At 37.2% G+C, this 26,362-nt stretch overlaps 1 protein-coding gene across 4 annotated transcripts in view; it reads left to right on the top strand.

The window, feature by feature from the left end:
• The window catches only part of NIPA1 (NIPA magnesium transporter 1), a 52,545-nt gene that overhangs the window by 4,283 nt on the left and 21,900 nt on the right, over positions 1 to 26,362 (top strand). The window contains exons 1-4 of one of the 4 annotated variants that reach the window (XM_077868188.1): positions 8,408 to 8,666; positions 17,968 to 18,086; positions 18,974 to 19,021; positions 20,027 to 20,117. In XM_077868188.1, the coding sequence (XP_077724314.1) occupies position 19,021; positions 20,027 to 20,117 (92 nt within the window). In that variant the 5' untranslated portion in view covers positions 8,408 to 8,666; positions 17,968 to 18,086; positions 18,974 to 19,020. Of the gene's footprint in view, positions 1 to 8,407; positions 8,667 to 17,967; positions 18,087 to 18,973; positions 19,022 to 20,026; positions 20,118 to 26,362 lie in introns of those variants that run through there. The other 3 variants (XM_077868185.1, XM_077868182.1, XM_077868173.1) reach the window with 3 other exon arrangements.

The raw sequence follows: 26,362 nt of genomic DNA, 5'->3' as shown, positions 1-26,362 counted from the left end.
ATGGTCGCACGACAGTGTGACTTAATGTCATAGGATCACACACTTAACAAGGTTTAAAATGGTAAGTTTTATATATATTTTACATAATAGAAAAATCCTTTTCAGATTTCATAGTCTCCTTGCTGAGGAGTACAGCCTAGAGGTGTAGTCACACTCTTAAGACACTTAGAAGGTGAGTGAGAGTGGAAACTGGTATTCAGGCATTCTGCTTGCTGTCCTAAGCCTTCTGTGCATTGTTTCTGCAGGGTGTGTGTTCCATGGCTATGAGATGCATGTGTGCTTTCTCCTTGCCTCTTCTGCCATCTCCAGGCACACACTTATGATCTCAGGATTGTGGGATTGAGCCCTCGGTGGGCTCTCAGCACAAGAGTCTGCTTGGGATTCTCTTTCCCTCTCCTTCTGCCCCTTCCTCTGCTTGTGTACTCTCTCTCTCAAAATAAATAAATAAATAAAATATTAAGAAATAATTTATTCTCATTTTCATATGATATAAGCAAAATACCCCTTGGTCTTATTGGACCTGTTGGACACAGTATTTCTTCCTCAAAAATATTTATAGGTATAGTATAAAATATAACGGTATTTATATTTTCATTCTTTTAATTAAGTCCTTAATGAGTAAGCAATCATCTTCTATTTTATTTTAAAGATTTATTTATTTATGATAGACATAGAGAGAGAGAGAGAGAGAGAGGCAGAGACACAGGAGGAGGGAGAAGCAGGCTCCATGCCGGGAGCCCGATGTGGGACTTGATCCCGGGACTCCAGGATCGCACCCTGGGCCAAACGCAGGCGCCAAACCACTGAGCCACCCAGGGATCCCCGCAATCATTATTTTTAAAAAAATCGTTTCAACTCTGAGGGACTAGAAAAGACCACTTTTCACATTAAATAGGTGATGGGGATTTTTTAAATTTATTTTTTATTGGTGTTCAATTTGCCAACATATAGAATAACACCCAGTGCTCATCCCATCAAGTGCCCCCTCAGTGCCCATCACCAGTCACCCCAGCCCCCGCCCACCTCCCCTTCCACCACCCCTAGTTCATTTCCCAGAGTTAGGAGTCTCTCATGTTCCGTCTCCCTTTCTGATATTTCCCACTCATTTTTTTTTCCCTTCCTCGGTGATGGGGATTAAGCAGTTTGCTTGTGATGAGCACCAGGTGATGTATGGAGGCGTTGAATCACTATATTGTACACCTGAAACAAATATTACATTGTACAGTAACTAACTGGAATTTGAATACAAACTTAAATACCACTTTCCAAAAAGTAATATGCACAATCCCACAGTCCCTCAGTCCACACTCCTTAATACTTCTGGCCCAGGAACTTGTGACTGTAAACTGACCTCATTTAGATATTGCCTGAAACAGGCTGAGAGGCAGTGCCCTTGACCCAGGGGCGGCAGTTAGGCAGAGGGTTTGCCTGGCTTGTTCATGTCCAGTCAGAACTCTTTGGGGTGATGTAATTATTCAGCAGAATATATCATAAATTCCCAGACATAATCATATTTTTAAAAAGCACCTTCTTCCTGACTAGAGTTGTTGGTAATTGTTTAAAATCTGGGAAGTACATAAAACTATGAATAGGAAAATTAAAAGTATCATCTCCTCAACTTGAGATAACTTTTTATAGTTAGGGTGTATTTCTTTCTAGTCACATTCAATTGTTATCTTTCAAAGTAGAATTTTAATGAAAAATTCTACATACAAAATATATCTAACACATATCTAGGGTATAGAGTAATGACCACCACCCATCAGATATTCCAAAAAATTATATATCCTTAAAATCTTAAAAAATGCTTTTTATTATGGAAAGTGTCAAACGCATACATAGAAAAAACAGTGTAATGGGCCCTCATTGTACTTGGCTTCAACAATCATCTTACTTCATCTGTCCCCCAGGGTCATCCCTCACCCTCAGCCTACTGGGAATTTTGACCCAAACTTCAGGCAGCATACTGTCTCCCCTAGATATTTCAGCAAATATCCCTTGGTTCGACAAAGCCATAATATATTATACCTAAAGATTAACAGTTAATCTTTAATATTCTCATGGTCAGTGTGTAATATTCTGTGATTATTTCAAGTTTTCCCTCACTTTATCTTTTAGAATCAGGATCCAGTTCTGGCCCAATATTGCTTTTAGGTAGTACATCTCTTTATGTACTTTCTAAAATGGAGCAGAACATACATGTGTCTGTGCTCTGTGTGTCAGTTTATATCTTGTGGTTATGTTCCATCTGTCATGAGCTCATCCCATGTTATTAGATAGTCTTTGAAAATATATTCAGTGGCTGTTACCATTCTCCTTTTGTAGGACATGGGTGTGTCTAGTTTCTTTGTTAATGTAATATGTTACATTGACTATCCTTGCATGTAAATCTTTGTGGGTTCTTTCCTTTGAGTATCTCCCTTGCAGTAGAAGTTTAAAAGTGATGTTCTTATAAACTGTGTGTATGTATATATAGCCAGATTGATTTCCAGAAATATCATATCTATTTTCAATCCCACCAGCAATGCCTGGGAAGCATGCTCATATTTAAATGTAGTGGAAATATAAACATGTATACCCCAAATTCATTTCCACAGTTTTGACTTATCTCTTACAGTTCCATTCTAGTCGTCATGACTGAGAGCTCATTATCATAGATTGTTCTGTTCACATCAAAAGATCACACTGGTACAGGTATAAATATCTGACATCTACCTGTCATGAAAGCAGGAATCAACCACATTGGCTTCTCTGCCCTCAGGGTGCATCAGGGGCAGCCTCCATCTCTGGGAGAGAAAGCCCTGCAGTTATAGCAGGGAGAAAGTAGATGCTCTTTAAGGGCAGAAACTATGCCTTGGAAGTCTTTTAAAGTCTTTGTATTCACTAAGGACTGTGTACATGGTGGTTCTAATAAATACTTAATAGATAAGCAGAGTAAGGAAATGGAATACAACTATTGACTGAGCTTCCTGGAAGGAGTAGGATGAGAAAGGAGAATGTGTTAATATATACCACATTCATTTTCCCTTTGAAGCACAGAATTTCATTTTCTGAAGAAACAGTGAAACTTTATCACAGCAGTTAATGTATTATGGTCAACAGTGTGTGGGCTAACCTGGAAATTTTTATGTATTGTTTATGAACTATTTCTTTTAAAAAACACTGGAGTATAATTATGTAAACTGCACAAATCTTAAGGGTACAGTTTAATGAGTTTTGAGAAATAAATACACCTGTGTAGCTGACACCCCAGTAAAATAATTATTGCCATAACCCTAAAGAGTTCCCTATGTCCTTTTTCATTTTGTCTTCCTCAAACCAGAATACCCATTCTTCTGATACCTATTTGCACAGAGTGAATTAATTTTGCCAATTCTTGAACTTCATATAAGTGGATTAATACAGTATGTATTTTCTTATGTCATCATGGTTTGAAGATTCATCACGATGTGTGTATCAATAGTACATTTCTTATGTTGCTGGATAGTGTTCCATTGTTTGAATACCATACTTTGCTTATTCATTCTTTGGTGATGAACATTTTGGTTGTTTCCAAATTTTTAAGTCTTTTAAAAACATAATGTTTTCATTTCTTTCCAGTAAATACCTTGGAGTAATAGTGTTGGTTAATGAAGTAGGTATATAATTAAATTTTAAGAAACTACTGAACATTTTCCCACTATAATTGTACCATTTTACATTCTCATTAGCAGTATATGAGGGTTTTTGATGTTCCGCATTCTTTTCAACATTTTGTATTGTCACTTGTTTAATTTTAGCCTTTCTGGTGAGTGTATAGTGGTATCTCATGACTTTCATTTGCATTTCCCTGACACTGCATGATATCAAATATCTTTTTTAAAAAAACTTATTTATTTTGGAGAGAGAGCGCACAAACGGGAGGGGAGAGGGACAGAGAATCCCAAGCACATTCCATGCTGAGCATGGAGCCTGATGGGGGGCTTAATCCCACAACTCTGAGATGATGACCTGAGCTGAAAACAAGAGTTGGGTGCTTAACCAACTGTACCACCCAGGTGCCCCAATATTGAGTATCTTTGTGATCTATTCTGGAGAATGTTTCATGTGTACACTTGAAAAGAATGTGTATCCTACTGTTTATATATATATATATTTTTTTTTTCATGATGGTTTTATCTGTTAAAACCAAACCTTCCAGTATTCAAATAACTTTTTCCATAATTTTCTGTTTAGATGGTCTGTTGATGTGAATGTATTATTATCCTTTAGTTCCTTTATGTTTATTATTAACTGTTTTATGTATTTGAGTGCTGACATGCGAGGTGCTTAAATATTTACAATTGTACATTCTTGTTGGATTATATTCTTTATCGTTATATAGTGGCCTTCTTTGTCTCTTGTTACAGCTTTTGTCTTAAAGTCTATTTCATCTATTTGTTTTAAAGTATATTTTGCCCAATATAAGCATTCTTTGCACACTTTCTTTTGATATCCATCCCCTTACTTTCAATCTGAAGGTGTCTTTAGATCTGAAATGAGTCTCTCTCCCATATAGATGGGTTTTGGTTTTTTAAAATCCATTATATCACCCTATGTCTTTTTTTTTTTTACCCTATGTCTTTTGATAGAAGCATTTAATTCATTTACATTCAAGGTAATTATTGATATATATGTATTTATTGTTATTTTGTTTTGGGGTTGTTTCTGAAGATTTTCTCTGATCCCTTTTTTCTATTTCAAGGTTTGCTGATTTTTCTTTAATGATATACTTTCTTTCTCTTTATTTTTTGCATGTTTAGTAATGTCTTTTGATATATGGTTACCTTTAGGTTTGTATATAATTTCTTGCGCTTAGAGCAATGTTTATTAAATTGATAGTTGTTTAAATTTGAACCCATTCTTTACTCTTCTCTCCGTGTTTAGCTATATGTTATTATATTTTATGTCTTTTTTTGTGAGTTCCTTGAGTTTTTACAAAACATTCATTTTAACTGCTTTAGGGTGTTCTACTTTTACACCGTCACTTTTTATTTCTCCTTTCCACCTAAAAAGTCTTCTTTAATACCTCTTGTAGGGCAGGTTTAATGATCACAAACTCTTAGTTTTTGTTTATATGGGAAACTCTTTAGCTCTCCTCTATTGTGAATGATAGCCTTGCTAGATAGAATATTCTTGATTGCAGATTTTTCCCTATTCATTACTTTGAATACGTTATGCCACTCCCTTCTAGCTTGCAAAGTTTCTGCTGAAAATCTCCTGCCAGCTTTATGGGTTTCCCATGTAAGTTACTGTCTTTTGTTTTACACTTAAAATTTTTTTCTTTTTCACTATATTTTGTCAATATAAGTATAAGATGTCTTGATATGGATCTGCTTTTGTTGATTTTGTAAGGGTTTCTCTGCCTCTTGGATCTGGATATCTGTTTCCTTCCCAGAGTAGGCAGTTTTCAGCTATTATTTCTTCAATTCCATTTTCTGCTCCCTTTTGTTTCCTATTCTTCTAGGACTGATGTAATACAAATGTTCTTATGTTAGATGGAGTCACTGAATTCCCTAAGTCTATTCTTATTTTGCATAATTTTTTTTCAGCTTGATTACTTTCCATTATTCTGTCTTCTAGGTCACTAATTCATTCCTCTGCTCCTTCTAGCATGCTGTTCATTCTGTTAAGCTTGTTTCTTGTTTTGTTTATTGATCCCTTGTCTATGGCCATACCACCCTGAACGCGCCCGATCTCGTCTGTTTATTGATCCCTTTATCTCTGCTATGTTGCCTTTTTTAAAATTTATTTTTTAATTCAAGTTTTGTTCGTTAACATATAGTGCAATATTGAGTTCTGGAGTAGAATTAAGTGATTCATCACTTACATAAATACCCATTGCTCATCACAACAAGTGCCGTCTTTAATACCCATCACCCATTTAGCTGATCGTACCCCTCCCTCCCTCCATCAGTTCTCAGTTTGGTCTCTGTCATTAAGGCTCATTTATGGCTTCTTTTTCTCTCTTCTTTTTTTTTCCCCCCCTTCCCATATGTTCATCTGTTTATTTCTTAAATTCCACATATGCATGAGATCATATGGTATTTGTCTTTCTCTAACTGACTTATTTCACATTCTTCTATGTCATTACTTATTTTTGTGTTAAGGGTCTCACTCACGTCTTTCACTCTTTGCTCAAGTCCAGTGAGTATCCTTATGATCATTATTTTAAATTCTCTATCAGGCTAGTCCCTTATATCTGTTTTGCTTAAATCTCTGGCCATGACTTGTCCTGTTCTTTCCCTTGGGATAAATTTCTCTGTCCTCTCATTTTGTCTGAGTCTCTGTGCATCTAATGGCCTTGTGAAGACCACAACATGTAGTACCCTACAGTGTGATGTCCTCTGTTGCCCAATGTCTGGCACTTCCAGGAGTATCTCCAGTGTGTGCTGCATATGTTCCGCTTTATGCCCTAGCTGTTTTATCATTCAGGCCAGTCATCTGCAGAGGCTGTGGGCAGTGTTGAGTCCCTGGCCTGAATGTGGACATTTTCACCAGGTGTGTTCTAGTCTGTTTATGAAATGAGATCTGTCACCACCACTACCTAAACTGAGGCTCTGCAAAACCTCTCAGATCGAGGAGGCATAGTGTGAGTAGGGTTTTGGGCTGGTCTTCTGAGGGTGGCCTGCCGCACTGGGACTGAGGTAAGGGTGATTGAGAGGAGTGGTACCACTGCAGTGGACGGGGCGGGGGGGAGGGGGACTTGGTGCCAGCAAGTTAGTTTTAGCACTGTGCTGGTTCCCGCAGGTGGCCCTGTGCTTATAAGAGGCAGGGGAGGGAAGTAGCACCAGCAGTTCCTTTTTTCTTGGAGGGTTCTCTTTGTGAACACTGTCTTTCTAGGATGAGTTCTGAAAGGAGTAAGTAACCTTCCCCACTGTGTGCCCTAGGTGCTTTTCGGATTGCTTGTTTCCACATTGTATGTCTATGGGTTGTTGCCTGCCTTCTCTCTAAGACCAGCAGGATGCCCTCCAGTCTCTATCTCAGCCAAGGATGCTGGCTTTTAAAACTCCAGGTTTTAAGCTGGGCTGATTGCTGGAACTCAATAACATTGGCCTCTCTCTCTTTCCAAGCCAGTTGCTGTGGGGATTTGTTTTCCCTGCAGGATCCCCAATATGCTAGCCCGTCTCTCAGCCTTCTCTGCGACTGCAGCTCCCTCCCATAACACAATGGCCACAGTCTCTCTGTCAAAACATATCTCTGCACTTCCTACCATCTGTGATGTGGCATCTTCTCTACGTTTAGTTGTGGAGTTTGTTCTGCTAGTCTTCAGGTCGATTTCTGGAGGTATTTAGAATGATGTGATAGTTATCTAGTTGTAGTTGTGGGATGAGGGGAAGCTAGGGTCATACTCTACCACCATCTTCCAACCTGCATAACTTTATTTTGTTTCTTTTATGTCATTTGTGCTTTTTGATTTGATTTCTGCCTATGAAATCTTTGTTTCTACTCAGGTCATGGTGGCATCCTTCTTTGTTTTCCTCTAGTAGTTTATAGCTTTAGCTTTACCTACAGGCCTGTAAACTATCTTGAGTTAACTTTTGCATATAGCTGAGGCATGAATCAAGGTTCAGTATTTTCCCTATCATTATCCAGTTGATGTAGCACCATTTATTAAAGAGACTTCTCCATTGAATTATACTGCTGTTCCGGTCCATGATTTGACGGTACACGTGTGGGTATATTTTTTAACTTTGTTCTGTTACATTGTATATGTCTATGCTTATGCCAGTACCATACTGTCTTGACTATGTAGTTTTATAATAAATCTTAAAGTGAGATAGTGGAAGTCCTACAGCTTTGTTCCTCTTTTTCAAGACTGCCAAACTATTTCTTTAGGAAAATAAGTCTACATATTTAATAATTGATGTACAAAATGACTTAAAGTATTAAATCCACATATAAGTCAATGAATGCTAGTGCTCAAATTGATTCTACTTAATACCCTCATCTAGCTATGTTGGTGTTTGGAAAGAAAATTTCTTTATTCCTAGCCCTTTTTAAAGAACCCTATGAAAACTGTGGCATCTTTTTACACAGTTTTAAAGTCAAGGCATTACTTAATTAGTAAAGGACATAGTGATGGACTCTAGCTTTGCTGTTTGCAGCAACTTCTATTGTTACTATAGGAGCACACATAAATGGAAGCAATTTTTCTGTGGTATAATCCAGAAAGTAAATAAACTAGATGGCTATCTGTATTTTTGTGCTAGAAAGTCATATTTTAAGGATGTTTGTGCTGCACTTATATAACTAAAAATGAAATGTTTTAAAAGCCACAAGTCCATAGTTGGACAGTATCCCTGCCAACTGATGTTCTCATCCTGACAAGTCTCTTTTGTATTTGCACAACATTTCTTTGTTTTATAGTCCAACTGTTATAAACAGGCATTCAACCTCCCAGTTAGCACCCAAGTTTTCCAGTGTGAGACAAAACCCCCTGCAATTTAGCTCTTGGTATCTCCACCTAGGAGTGGAGGAGAGGACAGATGAGTTTAGGCAAACAAACAGAAAATCCTCCATATTCTATTCTATAATTTTGTGGCTCTCTGTTCTTGCTGAGCCCAGAGGGCTTGAAGTATCGTGGCCATCAGCTGGGAAACGGAGTGTGGGTAGAGGTTTGAATGAGTGCCTCCTGAGGTTATCAGGTGAGTGACTTTAGGATCAGGTGAGTGACTTTAGGATCTTTAGGTACAGTGATGTTTGAAGATGAAACCTGAAGAAACCAACTGGTTTTAGAACATAGAGAAAAATATCTATTTATGATAGAGATTGAGGGCTGTTATGGAATGCAAACACTGAGGAACTCATGGCTACAGAAGGAGGAAGGAACCTGAGGCAGCCAGCTCAATGAGGAAGCTGTGCACAGGTGGATGGGTAAGCAGAGCCATGGACCTCCTTCAGGGCAGAGCACAAGGGATGCTCCTGGTTTGAGGCCTTTGGAGACCATCTGGAGGAGCTTCACCTTGATTTGTAGCAGGCTGGGTATCCAGATAGAAAATCTGATTTATTAAGTGTCCATGGAAGCAGAAAAATTTTGCTTAATACTGGCTTTAAACGTGAGTGTGCTCTAAACAGCTTTTGGATTTCATCAAATACAGGCTCCTCCTAGAGCATATGAATGAGAGGGACTGAGAGATTTGGAGCTCCTTTGACAAAAGCGTGACCAAAATTTTGTCATTTCGCCATCCTTTGGTACCAGCTTTCTCCCCATTTTAGTAACACATTTTTTTTTTCAAACTTCCAAATACATGTGCTACATGGTGGTCAATGGTGCTGGGAAATGTAGCAGTGAAAGAGGAGAGCCCATGGGTCTTCATTGCATTGGCCACTGGCATCCTTGGACCAGTTTTCACTTCATGAGGGTCACTCACATTCCAGCAACTGGTATGATGGCTATCCCTGACTCCATAAGCACTGATGACCAAACTATATTCATTAGAATAAAAAAAGTTGGTGTTCCCTGCCCCCAGCATTCTATGTTTCTCCACTACGAAAGATTGTGATTCCTTGATTTTAAAGTCTCTAAAATCTTTCTACATCATAGATAAATTTTAAAACGTTGAGTGGATTATTATGTGCATCTGCCATAAAAATGAGCTTCAAAATGTTGTAGAATGACATACATTTACAATTATTTAAATTAATGGATAAGAATATTTACTTATACACAAAAGAGAACTGAAGTGATTATACTAATATGAAAAATGTAGATTTTTAAGACAAAAATATATTAAAAACAAAAAACATGTTATAACAGTGAAATGTTCCATCTATCAGGATGATGTAACAATTATAAATCAATATGTACCTAACAACAGAGTCTCAAAATACATTGAGCAAAACTAACATAATAAAGAAAGAAATAGGGACACCTGGGTGGCTCAGCGGTTGGGTGTCTGCCTTTGGCTCAGGGCATGATCCCAGGTCAGGGGATCAAGTCCTGCATTGGCCTCCCCTCAGGGAATCTGCTTCTCCCTCTGCCTATGTCTCTGTCTCTGTCTCTCTCTATGTGTCTCATGAATAAACAAAATCTTTTAAAAAATTAAAAAAATAAAAAGAAAAATAGGAAAACAATAGTAGTTGGAGACTTCAGTATCCTAGGTTCAAAAATTTATTTTAAAAGATTTTTGTAGAAAAGCTAAGCAGAAGATCACCCAGGATTAGAAGACTTGAATGCTATTATACCAACTTCTGTTTAATATTTTAATTATTACAGTTGGATTTATATATGCCACTTAGTCTGTTGTATTTGTCTCATGTATTTTCTGTTTATATACTCATTTATCATTTTATTTGCATAAAGTGAAAATTTCTATTGTAAGTTAATTCCTTTAGTAATTTTGTACTATATATATTTTTATTGAACTATTTTATTGAAAATGGTATTCAACATTAGTTTCAATATAGTGATTACATGACAAAATGGTCATCATGAGAAGTCTAGTTACCGTGTGTCACCACACAAAGTTATTAAAGTATAAATGATTATATTCCCCGTTATTCTTTATATTCCTTTATTTTATAACCAGAAGTTTGTACTTCTCAATCCTCTTCACCTGTTTTGCCCATCCCTCCATACTTCTCCCTTCTGGCAACAGTTTGTTCTTTCCTTTTGTAAGTCTGCTCTATTTTGTTTTCTTTTATTTATTTTGTTTTTTAGATTCCATGTAAGTGAGATCACACTGTATTTGTCTTTCTTTGTCCAACTTACCTTATTTGGCATAATACCCTCTGGTCCATCCATGTTGTCACAAATGACAAGATTTCATTCTTATGACTGAGTAAGATTCCACTGTGTGTGTGTGTATCTATGTCTGTATCTACCCCCCACCCCCTTCTTCATCCATTCATCTGTAAATGGGGACTTTAGGTGTTTCCATAACATGGAAATTCCATATGGGAAATAATGCTGCAGTAAACATGAGTGTATATAGCTTTTGAAATGAATATCTTTGTTTTCTTTACGTATATACATAGCAGTGGAGTTATTGAGTCATATGGTAGATCTGTTTTTAACTTTTTGAGAAAACATCATAAAATTTTTCCTAGTGGTTGCATCAATTTACATTCTCACCAACAGTGCATGAGGATTCCCTTTATCTATATCTTTACTGACACTTGTTATTTCTGCTCTTTTTGACTATAGCTATTATAGCAAATGTGAGATGATACCTCACTGTGGTTTAGATTTGCATTTCCCTGATGATTGATATTGAACATCTTTTCATGTGTCTGTTGGCCAGCTGTATGTTGCCTTTAGAGAAATATCCATATCCTCTGTGCATTTTAAAATCAGATTATTGGGATCCCTGGGTGGCGCAGCGGTTTGGCGCCTGCCTTTGGCCCAGGGCGCGATCCTGGAGACCCGGGATCGAATCCCACATCGGGCTCCCGGTGCATGGAGCCTGCTTCTCCCTCGGCCTGTGTCTCTGCCTCTCTCTCTCTCTCTGTGACTGTCATGAATAAATAAATAAAATCTTAAAAAGAAAAAAAAAATAAAATAAAATCAGATTATTTGGGGTTGTTTTGGTGTTGGGTTGTATGAGTTCTTTATATATATATATATTTTTTTTCGATTTTATTTATTTATTCATGAGAGACACAGAGAGAGCGAGAGAGGCAGAGACACAGACAGAGGGAGAAGCAGGCTCCATGCAGGGAGCCTGATGTGGGATTCGATCCTGGGACTCCAGGATCAAGCCCTAGGCTGAAGGCAGGCGCTAAACCACTGAGCCACTCAGGGATCCCTTTATATATTTTAGATAGTAATAATCCCTTATCAGGTATGTCACTTGCAAATTTCTTTCCCCATTCATCATGTTGCCTTTTTGTATTGTTGATTACTTCCTTTGCTGTGCAAAGGATTTTTAGTTTGATATCATATTTTTGCTTTTGTTTCCCTTACCTGAAGAGATATATCCAGAAAAATGTTGTGGAATCTGATGTCCAAAAAATTACTGCATATGTTTTCTTTTAGGAGTTTTATGGTTTCAGGTCTTACAGTAGGCCTTTAACCCATTTTGAGTTAACTTTTGTAAATGGTGTAAGAAAGCGGTCTAGTTACATTGTTTTGCATGTAGCTGACCAGTTCTCTAACACCATTTATTGAAGAGACTTTTTTCCTTATTGTATACTCTTGTCTCTTTTGTTGTAGATTGACCATGTAAACATCAGTATAACTTGCTCTCTATTCTATTTTTTAAATTTGTGTGTGTGTGTCAGTATGCCTGCACATCAGTACTATACTGTTTTGATTACTATAGCTTTGTAGTATAGTTTAAAATAAAAAAGCATGACATTTCCAGTTTTGTTCTTTCTCAAGAATACTTTGGCTATTTGGGGTCTTTTGTGGTTCCATACAAATTTTAATATTTTTTGTACTGTATCTGTGAAAAATGTCACTGATATTTTTGATAAAGATTATTGAATCTATAGTTTGCTTTGAGTATGTACATTTTAACAATATTAATTCTTTTAATCCATGAACAGGGTATATCTTTTCATTTGCATGTGTCATCTTTAATTTCTTTTATCAATGTCTGATAGATTTATTCTTAGATATTTTATTCTTTATGATGCTACTGTAAATGGGATTATTTCCTTAATTTCTCTTTCTGGTAGTTCATTATTGGTGTACAGAAACACAACAGAGAGAGAAGTTAAGATGTTGGAGGAGTAGGGGGACCCTAAGGGTATCTCCTCCCTTGGATACAACTTGATAGTTATCAAATCTTTCTGAACATCCAATAAACCAATTAGAGATCTGAGAAAACAAATGCTGCAAATCTACTAGTAGAAAAGCAACCAACGTTTGGAAGATAGGAGGTGTGGAGACTTGAATCCAGTGTGATATAGCTGAGGATATGGTGGTGGGGAGGGAACCTGCTTAAGGAGGCTACTACGAGTATTTTAAACAGCAGAGTGCAAAATCAGTACTTTTAGAAGTCTGCTACAGTGGGGCATGTACCTGGCTTAGAAGTGCTCAGGAGGTGAGTGGTGTGGAATCCCAGGTGTGACAATGTGGTCTCAGGATGCCATAGGTCACAGGAAGAACTGGTAGTGCCTGAGTGCGAAGAATTCCCAGACCTAGGAGCTTGGAAGCCACCTGGGAACAGTGTAAGTCACTTGGGTGGTTCAGCGGTTGAGCATCTGCTTTCAGCTGAGGGCATGATCCTGGAGTCCCGGGATGGAGTCCCACATCGGGCTCCCTGCATGGAGCTTGCTTCTCTCTCTGCCTGTGTCTCTGCTTCTCTCTCTCTCTCTGTGTCTCTCATGAATAAATTAATAAAATATTAAAAAAAAAAAGAACAGTAAGTCTATGTGTCAGCTCTATGCTCTGTGTTGGCATAAACTGCAAACTGTGGTGTCGTCCTGTGACTGTTTTCTGGGAGGAGTCCAACAAAAGGCAGAAGGGTGGTGAGCACCTCCCTGCCCCCCACCTACTGCCCCAAGAGGAACAGGGCAGGGCCACGCTATGGGAGTCCCTAAAATTTGAAGTTTTGAAACTCAGTAGCATACCTGAGATAAAAACGCTCGATCAAGGAAAATAAGGTGAATCTTTGTTTACCCTTAAGATCACTTCAAAATATGTCATCATTTTTTTTGAATTTTATTTATTTATTTATGAGAGACACAGAGAGGCAGAGACATAGGAAGAAGGAGAAGCAGGCTTCCTGCGGGGAGCAAGATGGGGAACTTGATCCCAGGACCCCAGGATCACAACCTGAGCTGAAGGCAGATGCTCAACCACTAAGTTGCTCAGGTGCCCCAAAATATGTCAGCATTTGACAATCTTATATGACCCACTCCAAACTTTTCCTTTGTGATGGGTGGGAAAATGGAGCTGGAATACTTTGATGCAAATCCTAGAATTCTGTATTTCTCTAATAATCAAGTTGGGAGCTAGAAGATTCATCTCTATAAATAATTATTCAAGGATATAAAAGAAAAAAAACAAAAACGCTCGATCACAAAGATGGGTGAGTACAGAGTTCTGATGGCAACTGGGCAGACAGAGTGATTGATTGCTTTTCTTTGAGGGCTCACTGAAGACTGTGTTTTGGGGGTGAATTTTCAGCTCCAGGACTAGAGGGCACAGCGATTTTCATCCCCCTCATCAGTGCTGAAAGCCTTCGGGGAGCAAAGTTGCACCACCTAGTGGAGTGTGTAGCCACTTACAGCAAGCTCTGCCTCCCTGTGCCCAGGAAAAGCATTTTCATCACAGGGTAAATCCACCAGAGAAACAGTGCCACAGACCCCTCCCCTAGAAAATCAGCACAGACAGTTTGCTCTTACCAAATTTACTGATCTTAGAGCACTGAAGACCTTCAGCTCTCGGGGAAAACAGTATATAGCATTCTTTGTATTTTTATTCTTTAGTGTTTTAGTATTTTTTCATTTATTTTCTCAATTTTTTATTCCTTTTTACTTTTTATGTATACTATACATATTCTTTAATTTGTTTTCTTTCATTGTATTTTCATATATGTGTGTGTATATGTGATATATTATATATACACACATATATGTTTTTCTCTTTCTTATTTTGGGATCTAGTTTCTTTTAACAAGCAGACCAAAACACACCCAGAATATAGGGTATTTTTGTTGTTGTTGTTGTTGTTGTTTTTGTTCATTTTCTTCCTTTCTTTTCTGGAAAATGAGGAGACAGAGCTCATCCCAAAAGAAGGAACAGAAGGCAGTACTCACTGTCAGGGATTTAACCAATAATAGATATTAATAAGATGTCTGAACTAGAATTTAAAACGGTGACTATAAAGATACTAACTGGGCATAAAAAAGCATAGAGGATACTGGAGAATCCCTTACTGTAGAGATAAGAGATGAAGATGGACGCTATATCATACAAAAGAGGTCTATCCATTAGAAGACCTCACAATTGTAAATATTTATGTCCCTAACTTGGAAGTAGCCAAATACCCAAATCAAGTAATAACAAACTTAAACTCATTGATGATAATATAGTAATGGTAGGGAACTTTAATACCCCACTCACAGCAATGGACATATCATCTAAGCAGATCAACAGGGAAACAAGGGCTTTGAATGACACACTGGACCTGATGGACTTCACAGATATATTCAAAGCATTTCATCCTAAAGCAGCAGAATACACATTCTTCTTGAGCACACATGGAACATTCCCCAGAATAGATCACATACTAGCTCACAAATCAGGTCTCAACTGGTACAGAAAGATTGAGATCATATCATGCATATTTTCAGACCACAATACTATGAAACTTGAAGTCAACCACAAATAGAAATTTGAAAGGGTCCCAAATACTTGGAGGTTAAAGAACATCTACCAAAGAATGAATGGGCCAAGCAGGAAATTAAAGAACTTAAAAAATACATGGGAAAAAAAATACATAGAAACAAATGAAAATGAAAACACAACAGTTCAAAAGCTTTGGGGTGCAGCAAAAGCGGTCCTAAGAGGGAAGTGTATAGCAATACAGGCTTTCCTCAAGTAACAAGAAGTCTCAAATATGTAACCTAACCTATCTAAAGGAGCTGGAAAAAAAAAAAGCAAATAAAACCTAAATCTAGCAGGAGAAGGGAAATAATAAAGATTAGAGCAGAAATCATGGGGTGCCTGGGTGGCTCAATCAGTTAAGTGTCTGCCTTTGTCTCATGTCATGATCCTAGAGTCCGGGGATCAAGCCCCAAGTCAGGCTTCCTGCTCAGCAGGGAGCCTGCTTCTCCCTCTCCCTCTGCCTGCTGCTCCCCCTGCTTGTACAATCTCTCTCTCAAATAAATAAATTTTAAAAAATTAGAGCAGAAATCAGTGATATAAAAATTAGAAAAACAGTAGAACACATCAACAAAGCTGATTCTTTGGAAGATTTAATAATATTGATAAACCCCTAGCCAGACTTATCAAAAAGAAAAGAGAAAGGACCCAAATAAATAAAATCATGAATGAAAGAGGAGAGATCACAGCTAACACCAAAGAAATGCGATTATAAGAGAATATTATGAGCAGTTATATGCTAACAAATTAGGCAATCTGGAAGAAATGAATGCATTCCTAGAAATATACGAATTACCAAAACTGAAACAGGAAGAAATAGAAAACCTAAAAGACTCATAATCAGTAAAGAAATTAAAGCAGTAATCAAAAACCTCCCAACAAACAGGAGTTGAGGGCCAGATGGCCTCCCAGTGGAATTTTACCAAACATTTAAAGACATAAAATCTATTTTCTGAAACTATTCCAGAAAATAGAAATGGAGGGAAAACTTCAAACTCATTCTATAAGGTCAGCATTACTTTGATTCCCAAACCAGACAAAGGCCCCATTAAAAAGGAGAATTGTAGACCAATATCCTTGATGAACATGGATGCAAAAATTCTCACCAAGATACTAGCTAATAGGATCCAATAGTATATTAAAAGGATTATTCACCACGACTGTGTGGAAATTATTTCTGGGCTGCAGTGGTGGTTCAGCATCTGCAAATCATTCAGTGTGATACTTCATATTAATAAAAGGATAAGAATCATATGATCCTGTCAAAGATGCAGAAAAAGCATTTGACAAAATACAGCATTCTTGTTGATAAAAACCATATGCTATGTAAGGATAGTGGGAGCATACCTCAATATCATAAAAACCATTACAAAAGACCCACAGTGAATATCATCCTCAATGGGGAAAAACAGAGCTTTTCCCATAAGATCAAGTACACAACACAGATGTCTGCTCGCACCACTGCGGCTAACTACAGCACTGGAAGTCCTACCTCAGCAATCAGACAAGAGAAGGAAATAAAAAGCATCCAAATCAGCAAAGAACTCAAACTTTCACTCTTCACAGACGATATGATATTCTATGTAGAAACCCCAAAAGACTCCACCCAGAAATTGCTAGAACTGATTCAGGAATTCAACAAAGTGGCAGGATATAAAATCAGTACACAGAAATTAGTTGCATTTCTGTACACTAACAGAAGCATGACAAAGAGAAATTAAGGAATCATTCCCATTTGGAATTGCATCAAAACCAAAGAGATACCTAGGAATAAACCTAACCAAAGAGGTAAAGGATCTGTCCTTTGGAAACTATAGAATGCTTGTGAAAGAAATTGAGGAAGACACAAAAAGTGGCAAAAACATTCCATACTCATGGATTGGAAGAGCAAATATTATCAAAATGTCTGTGGTATCTAAAAGCAATCCACACATGCAAAGCATTCCCTTAAAATACCATCAGCATTTTTCACAGAGCTGGAGCAAACAATCCTAAAATTTGTGTGAAATGAGAAAAAAACCCAACTAGCCAAAGGAATGTTGAAAATGAAAACCGAAACTGGATGGAGGCATCACAATCTGAACTTTAAGCTGTATTACAAAGCTGTGATCATAAAGACAGTGTGGTACTGGCACAAAAACAGACACATTGATCAATGGAACAGAAGAGAGAACCCAGAAAAGGACCCTCAATGCTATGGTCATCTAATCTTTGACAAAGCAGGAAAGAATATCCACTGGAAAAAGGACAGTTTCTTCAACAAATGGTGTTGGGAAAATTGGACAGCCATGAGCAGAAAAATGAAACTGGCCCATTCTCCTACACCACACACACAAACTCAAAATGGGCGAAAGACCTAAATGTGAGACAGAAATCCACCAGAATCCTAGAGGAGAACACAGGCAGCAACTTCTGTGACCTCAGCCACAGTAACTTCTTGCTAGACAGGTCTCCAAAGGCAAGGGAAACAAAAGCCCTCCTTAATGTTCGTTTCCCAGAGTTAGGAGTGTCTCATGATTTGTCTTCCTCTCTAATTTTTCCCCACTCAGTCCCCGCCCCCTTCTCTTAGGATCCCTTTCACTATTAGAATTAGGTACTTTAGTTTGAACTGAAGAAACCTGTCAGATGAGCATTTTGACATATCTGAAATTGTGTAACTATGTGTTTCAGAGTTCGGGAGACCATCTTGCTGCAGGTTCCTGTCATACAGGCAGGAAGAGGAACCCATGTGATGGGAAGGCCTGGGCACCTGTTCATGTTTCTGCCTGACTGCATGGGGATATATTAGGGTAACCTAACAATACAAGAGACTGTGTAAAATGTCAAATCACTGAGTGAGTGAAAAGGTCTTCTGCCCAAATGGTTGAAAAAAGAGCTAAATCATAAATTCTAAGTTTTTTTTTTTTTAAAGGTTTTATTTATTCATGAGCGACAGAGAGAGAGGGAGAGACACAGGCAGAGGGAGAAGCAGGCTCCATGCAGGGAGCCCGACGTGGGACTCCATCCCGGGTCTCCAGGATCACGCCCTGGGCCGAAGGCAGCACTAAACCGCTGGGCCACCCGGGGCTGCCCCTATAAATTCTAAATTATGAAAATTGAGTAACCTGTTTAAGCATCAAGTCATTGAACCCTATGCTCATAAAATTATCATATAAATGGGTTGCAGTAAATGCATGAGAGAACTGGACTTCAACATAAACTACATGCCAAAGAATATGTGTGACTCTGGGTGGCATCATGAGCCAAAAAATCATTTTTTATAAAGGTTTTACTTGTTTGGGTCAGTTTGTGTTCGTTGCAAAAAAAAAAAAAATCTGAATTTGCCACTTTTAGTGGTTACTCATGTTGCTATTTATAGAATAACTTAAAGAGTAAATAAGCAGTATGGCATTCATTGTTTTTAGTTTTATTTTCATGTAAAAACTGCTTTTTTGAAAAGATTTTATTTATTTATTCATAGAGACACAGAGAGACATAAGCAGAGAGAGAAGCAGGCTTCCTACAGGGAACCTGATGTGGGACTCGATCTGATCCAGGGACTCCAGGATCATGCCCTGGGCGGAAGGCAGACGCTCAACCACTGAGCCACCCAGGGGTCCCTAAAAACTCCTTTTTAAGTATGTAGTTTGTAAACCTCTTGCTTTATACTTTTCTCACATTTTTATCTCTTTCATAGGTACCTCCTATTTAACAGACATTGTGTGGTGGGCAGGCACAATTGCAAGTAAGTACCTGGTGTGGTGAAGAGTGTGTTTTCTTTCTTAAGATCAGTCATTCTTCTGGTTGGACTGGAGCGGGTGGAATGAGTGCAGCTCCAATCTTTGGGCTGAAGACCAATGTGGGAGGCATTGGAGGGAGGGAGGAGGTAGAGTTCCTGCTGCCTGCAATTAGTTCTGAATTTAGGCCAGGTCTGACTGTCTGGGCCCAAAGAAACTAAAACAGCTTCTGCTTACTCACCTGTAGTCAGGCTGTTGACATTTGGTGAAATTTCATGTTTTGTTGAACATAATTGGTTTTACAAAGGAGAGTTTCTTCACTTAGCCTTAAGTACAGGATCATGTAATAGCATATAAAAGAGGTCACACACAGAGGTTTATGTGCTATCATATAAAAATAATAAGATTGGAGTTTAGAGCCCTACATATATAAAGAAAAATTGTGTTAGAAAATTCATAAATATCATGAGGTTTATTTGTCACACATTGTCTTTTAGGCAAGGTGTTGTCTAGCAGATGATGTTTCCTTTTATTGAGGAGCTCATCTTAAAGCTCTGTCTTGATACAGTCCCAGTGCAGTCCTGTGCGGGCAGTAGTTTTTCCACTTGGTGTGCCAGCAGCATGTCACTGTGACCTAGTACTCTATACTGGAATAGATTCCAGGCCATTGAAAGGACACAGGAGATTCTACATGACTAGTCTTAAAACAAGAATGTGTTACGGAAAGAGTGGAAATATACTTTGTTGCATCCACTGTCAATCACTGCCATTTAGTTTTGGAATTTCCACAGAGGGCTGAAACTACTTCTGAATGATTGGGTCCGTGATGCTGTAGGGCCTACTTTCCTCTGCTTTCAGGACCCTTAATTATGCAAACATTGCCCCACATTTGCATCCTTACAAGAAATGAATAGAAGAGCCCTTTCAGAGCAGAGCCTTGCCAAATTAAACTCTGTGATGATTGCTAAAAGTGAGCTGTAATTGCAAGTGATATCCTGTGATTCTCTTGACAGTGGCTGTTGGCCAGATTGGAAACTTCCTGGCTTACACAGCGGTCCCCACAGTCCTGGTGACTCCACTGGGTGCCCTTGGAGTGCCATTTGGGTGAGAACTGGGATTCTGTGTTTTGATTTTTAATGTGCAGTTTAGATTTTAAAAAACTTTTCATTTTAAGTATTTTTGTTCAAATAATAAAAGCAAAATTGTAACTGAAGCTAGGTCTTCAGTATTCTACTCTGTGGTTTAATTTTATCCCTTCGAAATGATTTTTGTGAATTATTACCCTTCTCTTAGAACTTTGTTTTAGTATATTTCAGACCCTAACTTATGCATGGACATGAGTGAATGTGATTCTGTTGTTCTCCTGTCTTTATCCTGAAAGACTTCTAGAAACTAAGGTGTTCCTGGTACCTTAGCAAGTGATTCTGAGAAATCACTAAGCAAAACTAGTCAGTTGGTGTTTTATTTGTATGCCTAGCATCCCCTACCAAACACTGAACAAATCTCTCACTCCACTCTGGGAAATTATGGAGGTGGCACCAATGGGTATAAAATAGAATTTATAACTCGTAACAGTTAATAGCAGATGAATCCCCATGCCCAGGAGAAGGGCTTCTGTGGTCTAAACGTCCAGGGGGAAATGAGGGTGGAGGGGCTTTGGGTTTTTATTGCAGTTAGAAAGTGAATGGGGTGAAGGTTTCCACACTCAGTTAAATTTTTGCCAGTACTAATGGACTGAGGACACTAGGGTCTGAGACTATGAGCAGGTTTTCTTATCACGTTGCCCAGATGTGGGGCTAAGGGAGGAAGGTAGGACTGGGGACTTGAAGGCTGCCAGCCATTATGCATTACAAGTGGAGTCTTTGTATTACATTTGAGTTACCTACAAAAATGATTTTATGAGCTATTAATTGAATAGCTCAACATACATCCTTCTATGAGCTTATTTATATTGTTTTACCTTTGAAGAAATTATTAAGAAACAGATATAATAAAAGAAATAAAATCCAAGTTTCTAACTCATTTATATATTGGCATTCTCCTGTATTCTAGACAGACTCCCAAATCCTTTCAGAGAAGTGGTGGGTCTATGATAGATAAATTTAAATTGTACTTTAAAGTCAATTAGGCTTTAAGAGTCTGTAGCCTAAAAAGCACAAATATGTTTTCTCCAGGTTGAAAATATGTTTGTAGAATGTTGTCCTTATCTAAACAGCAGACTAATATCACATGTAGCATGATGTTGCTTTGTGTTTGGATGGCCTGAAGAACTTGGATTGCATGAGTGATGCAATTCCACTTCAGGGAATCACTGCTCTAGCTTCCCAGAGCCCAGCCTCACTCTTTGATTTGTTCTTCTGAAAAAACATCAGGTAAATAAATCATCTGACGCTGGGGTCTTTGCACATTGAACATTTAATATGCATATATTAAAATATCTTGCCTAGTTAAGTTCCAAAGAACTATTCTCATGGACTTTGACAATTAAGTCACCTCACCAGAAATGTTCACTGCTCAAAGTCTTCAGGAGACAGACTAGAAATATAGAAGAGAGATAGAATAGACTAGAAATAGACTAGGGAGTCCCCAGATAGGTCTACTTTTCTCTAATGATTCAGTGTATGATAAAGTAATCATCACAATATAGTATTTTGAAAAGAAGTTAAAAACACTTTTTATTGGAAAATAATTTCCAAATTACAGAAAAGTTACAAGATTAAGAATAATCAAAACAGGTGATGGGTTAAATGGGTGATGGGGATTAAGGAGTACATTTGTTGTAATGAGCACCAAATGTAGTATGTAAGTATTGAAACACTATACTGTACACCTGAAACTAATATATTAATTAACTGGAATTTAAATAAAAACTTAAAAGAATGATCAAAACAACATCCATATACCCCTCACCAGTGCACACGTACTGTTGATTTTTATCCCACTTCCTCCATCATTTGCTTTCTCTGTATCAAGATTTCTCAACTTTGGGGCAGCCCTGGTGGCTTAGTGGTTTAGCGCTGCCTTCAGCCCAGGGTGTGATCCTGGAGATCCGGGATCGAGTCCCATGTCAGGTTCCCTACATGGAGCCTGCTTCTCCCTCTGCCTGTCTCTCCCTCTCTCTCTCTCTGTGTGTCTCTAATAAATAAATAAAATCTTAAAAAAAAAAAAAGATTTCTCAACTTCAACACTGTTGACCTTTGAGACTAGTCATTCTTTGTTGTGAGGACTGATTTGTCCATTGTGGGGTGCTTAGCATCTTTGGACTCCACCGATCAGATGTCAGTAGTACCCACCCAAAATGTGTCCAGACATTGCAAATGTCCTTGGGGGTGTGCAAATCACCCCCAGTTGAGAACTATAAATGTGGTGTTTGCTTTGTTTTTTGTTTGTTTGTTTATCCTTTGAGACTACATCTATCATGATTCTTCACCCTTAAATACATCAATTTGTGTTTCCTAACACTATAGATATTCTTTTAATAACCACAGTACAATGATCAATTTCAATAAATTTAACATTGTATTACATGTATCTAATCTGTCTTCTGTATTACAATTTTGTTAAATGACCCATTATATCCTTATTTTATGTCATTATCCTTTATTCGTTTATTTTTTACCATTTATGCCATTATTTCTTTTTTAAAGATTTTATTTATTTATTCATGATAGACAGAGAGAGAGAGAGAGAGAGAGAGAGGCAGAGACACAGGCAGAGGGAGAAGCAGGCTACACGCTGGGAGCCCGACGCGGGACTCGATCCCAGGACTCCAGGATCGCACCCTGGGCCAAAGGCAGGTGCCAAACCGCTGAGCCACCCAGGGATGCCCTATGCCATTATTTTTATGCCATTTTTTTCCTTTGTACCATCATTTTTTCTTCTAGTACAAGATCCAGTCAAGTATTGGGATTAAATGACTGCATTTAATTTTCATGTCTCTATTCTAAAAGAGAAATTTTTTTATTTAGGTAAATAGTGTTGGGAAAACTGGTAGACAATTTTGTAGGAACATCAGTTTAAATCATAGCACCGTCAAAATATGATCTAATCTAAGTAAATTAAATATTATATATAGAATGTCCATCAAATGTGGAGAGGCAAATACAACCAATGGTTTGTTGATACTATTCCAGTGTTCCAGTGCATGACTGAAGTGATATATTGAAGTATATTGTCCTGTTCGTAATGCAGAGTTGAGTGTTCTTTGTAAAGCTGTGGTAAACTCAGTCAGTTAATGTGCCCAATTATCTGTTGCACATAACTATAGACATTTTCTGTCTCTTATTTTTACTGAATAAACCTGCATCTCTAGTGTAACCTAGAATATGTACTATGGAGGTTGAATCTGTAAAAGAACAGGAAAAAAAAGGTTAGCTTGGCTTATGGCCTATATATAAGAAAAATATTTCTATTTTTACAACTTGAAAAAATGTCTTTCAGATCTTAAAAGGATAAGAAATTTCTAAAGTTTGATGTAATAATGAAAAGTTTAACATTCTACATTAAAAATAAAATGGAAAAAAGATTTAAATAAATATTACAGTAATTAAAGCTATGACATAAAGAATTTCTTAAATTGATGAGAATAGTATGAAAATCTCAGTAAATAAAATGACAAAGGGAAAACCTGACGATTTTTTTCATAAAAAAATACATTTATTGGGATGCCTGGGTGATTCAGTGGTTGAGCACCTCCCTTCAGCCCAGGGCATAATCCTGGAATCCCAGGATCGAGTCCCACAAAAGGCTCCTTGCATGGAGCCTGTTTCTCTCTCTGCCTGTGTCTCTACCTCTTTCTCTGTGTCTCTTATGAATAAATTTTTAGAAATCTTTAAAAAAAAGAAACTACATTTATTTCACTAATATTAACCCTCATTTTCAATAAAATGCACATAAGCAACCAGATGTAATAAATACCTGTATATTTAATAAATATTTCAAAAGTAATAAGAATGTTAGGATACCTGGTAAATATAACAAACTATAAATACGTACGTGTTCTTCTTTCTTTACTCACCTTTAAAAAACATATATAAAATTTTATAAAGTAAAAAAAAAAAATTTTTATAAAGTAATAATTATAATGAAGTATTATTTGGTTTGTAAAAGACCCAAATAGCACAAAAAATAGTGCAAAAGGAAGTAAGTAGAAATTGAACTATAGAGGAATAGCATTATATCTCACTAGGGTTAATTTAGTATCAATTTAAAATGTATTCTGATAAACTCTAGAGAAACCATTAGAAGTTACTCAAAGAAGTATGGTGAAAAAAATAAGGAACTAAAATGTTTCACTAAAAAGATTTACTTAATGTAAGAGAAGACAGTAAGTGAAGAATTGGGAACAAAAAAACATGAGACATGTAGAAAAGAAATCTGACTCTTGATTTTGGCTCAGGTTATGATCTTAGGGTGGTGGGATCGAGCGTGCCATCAGGCTCTGCACTTGGTGCAGAATCTGCTTGGGGTTCTCTCCCTCTCCCTCTGCTTCTCTCTCTCTGTCTCTCTGAAATAAATAAATAAAATCAATTTTTTTTAAAGGCAGAGATTGTCAGGCAGGATAAAGATCCAGCTATATGCTGTCTACACAAGACATTTTAGATTCAAAGATATAAATTGAAAGTAAAAGGAAGGAAAGAAAATATATTATGCAAACAATACCATAAGAAAGTTGGAGAGGCTATATATCAGACAAAATAGATTATAAAACAAAAAATATTACTGATAGAGACATCTTGTAATGACAAAAGAGTCAATCCATTAGGAAGATGTAACAATTATAAACAAATATGCACTTAAAAACAGACCTTCAAAATATATGAAACATACCTGATAGAAAAACGAATAACAGACAATTCAATGATAATAGTTACAACTTGCAAAACCCAACTTTCAATAATGGATAGAAAAACTAGGCAAGGGATCCCTGGGTGGCGCAGCGGTTTGGCGCCTGCCTTTGGCCCAGGGCGTGATCCTGGAGACCCGGGATCGAATCCCACATCGGGCTCCCAGTGCATGGAGCCTGCTTCTCCCTCTGCCTGTGTCTCTGCCTCTCTCTCTCTCTCTGTGACTATCATAAATAAATAAAAAAAAATTAAAAAAAAAAAAAAAAAACTAGGCAAAAGATCAAGAAGGAAATAGAAGACTTGAATGACACTGTAAGTCACTGTAAGTCAACACTGGAGAATACTCCAGCCAACAACAGTAGAATTCATATTCTTTCAAGTGTATAAGGAATATTTTCCTGGATAGACCATATGCTAGGCCATAAAAAAGAATCACCAATAAATGTGAAAGGATTGAAACCATGCAAAGTACTTTCTGACTATAATTGAATGAAATCAGAAAGCAAAACCAGTGAATTTTTTTTTTAATTTACAAATATGTGGAAATTAAATTGCTGCTAAAAGACCAATGGGTCAAAAAAGAACTTACAAAGGAAATTAGAAAATACTTTGAGATGAATAAAAATGAGGCGAAAACACACCAAAGCTCACATGACTCAGCTAAAGCAATATGCAGAGGGAAATTTATATCTGTAAATGCCTACATTAAAAAAAAAAAAAAAAGGAAAGATCTCAAATCAACAATCTAACTTTCCATCTTAAGACACTGGGAAAAGAGGGCCAACTAAACCCAATGGAAATAGAAGGAAGGAAATAATAAATATTAGAATAGATAAATGACATAGAATCTAGAAATACAATAGCAAAAAGCAGACCCAAATATTGTCCTTTGAAAAGACCCAACAAAATTGATAACCTTTCAGTTACATTGACAGAGAAGACTGAAACTACTAAAATCAAGAACAAAAAGGGGATATTGGCATCAACTCTCCAGAGATTAGAAGAATTATAAGCAAATAAGATGAACACAGTATACCAACAAATTGGATAAGTTAGATGAAATGGACATATTCCTAGAAAAACTCAAACTACTGAAAATGCTTTAAAAATAGAAAGTCTGAATAGACCTACAAGTAAAGATTGGTTTCGTAATAAAAAAAAATTCCAACAAAGAAAAGTTCAGGGAGAGGTGGTTTCACTAGTGAATTCTTTGGAACATTTAAAGAATTAATAGAATTCTTCACAAACTCTTCTAAAAAAAATAGGAGAAATGGGAGCCCTTCCCAACTTACACCATGGGGTAATATTACCCTGGTAACAAAACCAAAGAAATCACCAGAAAGGAAAACTACAAACCAATTCTCTTATTAATATGAATGGAGCAATCCTTAACAAAATACTAGCCAATTGAATTCATTAATATATAAAAAGACTTACACACCATGACCAAATAGGGTTTATCTCAAGAATGCAAGGTAGATTTAGGGTCAAAGTAAGTCAGTT

The sequence above is a fragment of the Canis aureus genome, chromosome 2 (genome assembly GCF_053574225.1).
Source record: "Canis aureus isolate CA01 chromosome 2, VMU_Caureus_v.1.0, whole genome shotgun sequence".
Classification (NCBI taxonomy): domain Eukaryota; kingdom Metazoa; phylum Chordata; class Mammalia; order Carnivora; family Canidae; genus Canis; species Canis aureus.
Note: the sequence above shows the minus strand (reverse complement) of the source record. Positions and strands in the feature narration are given on the sequence as shown.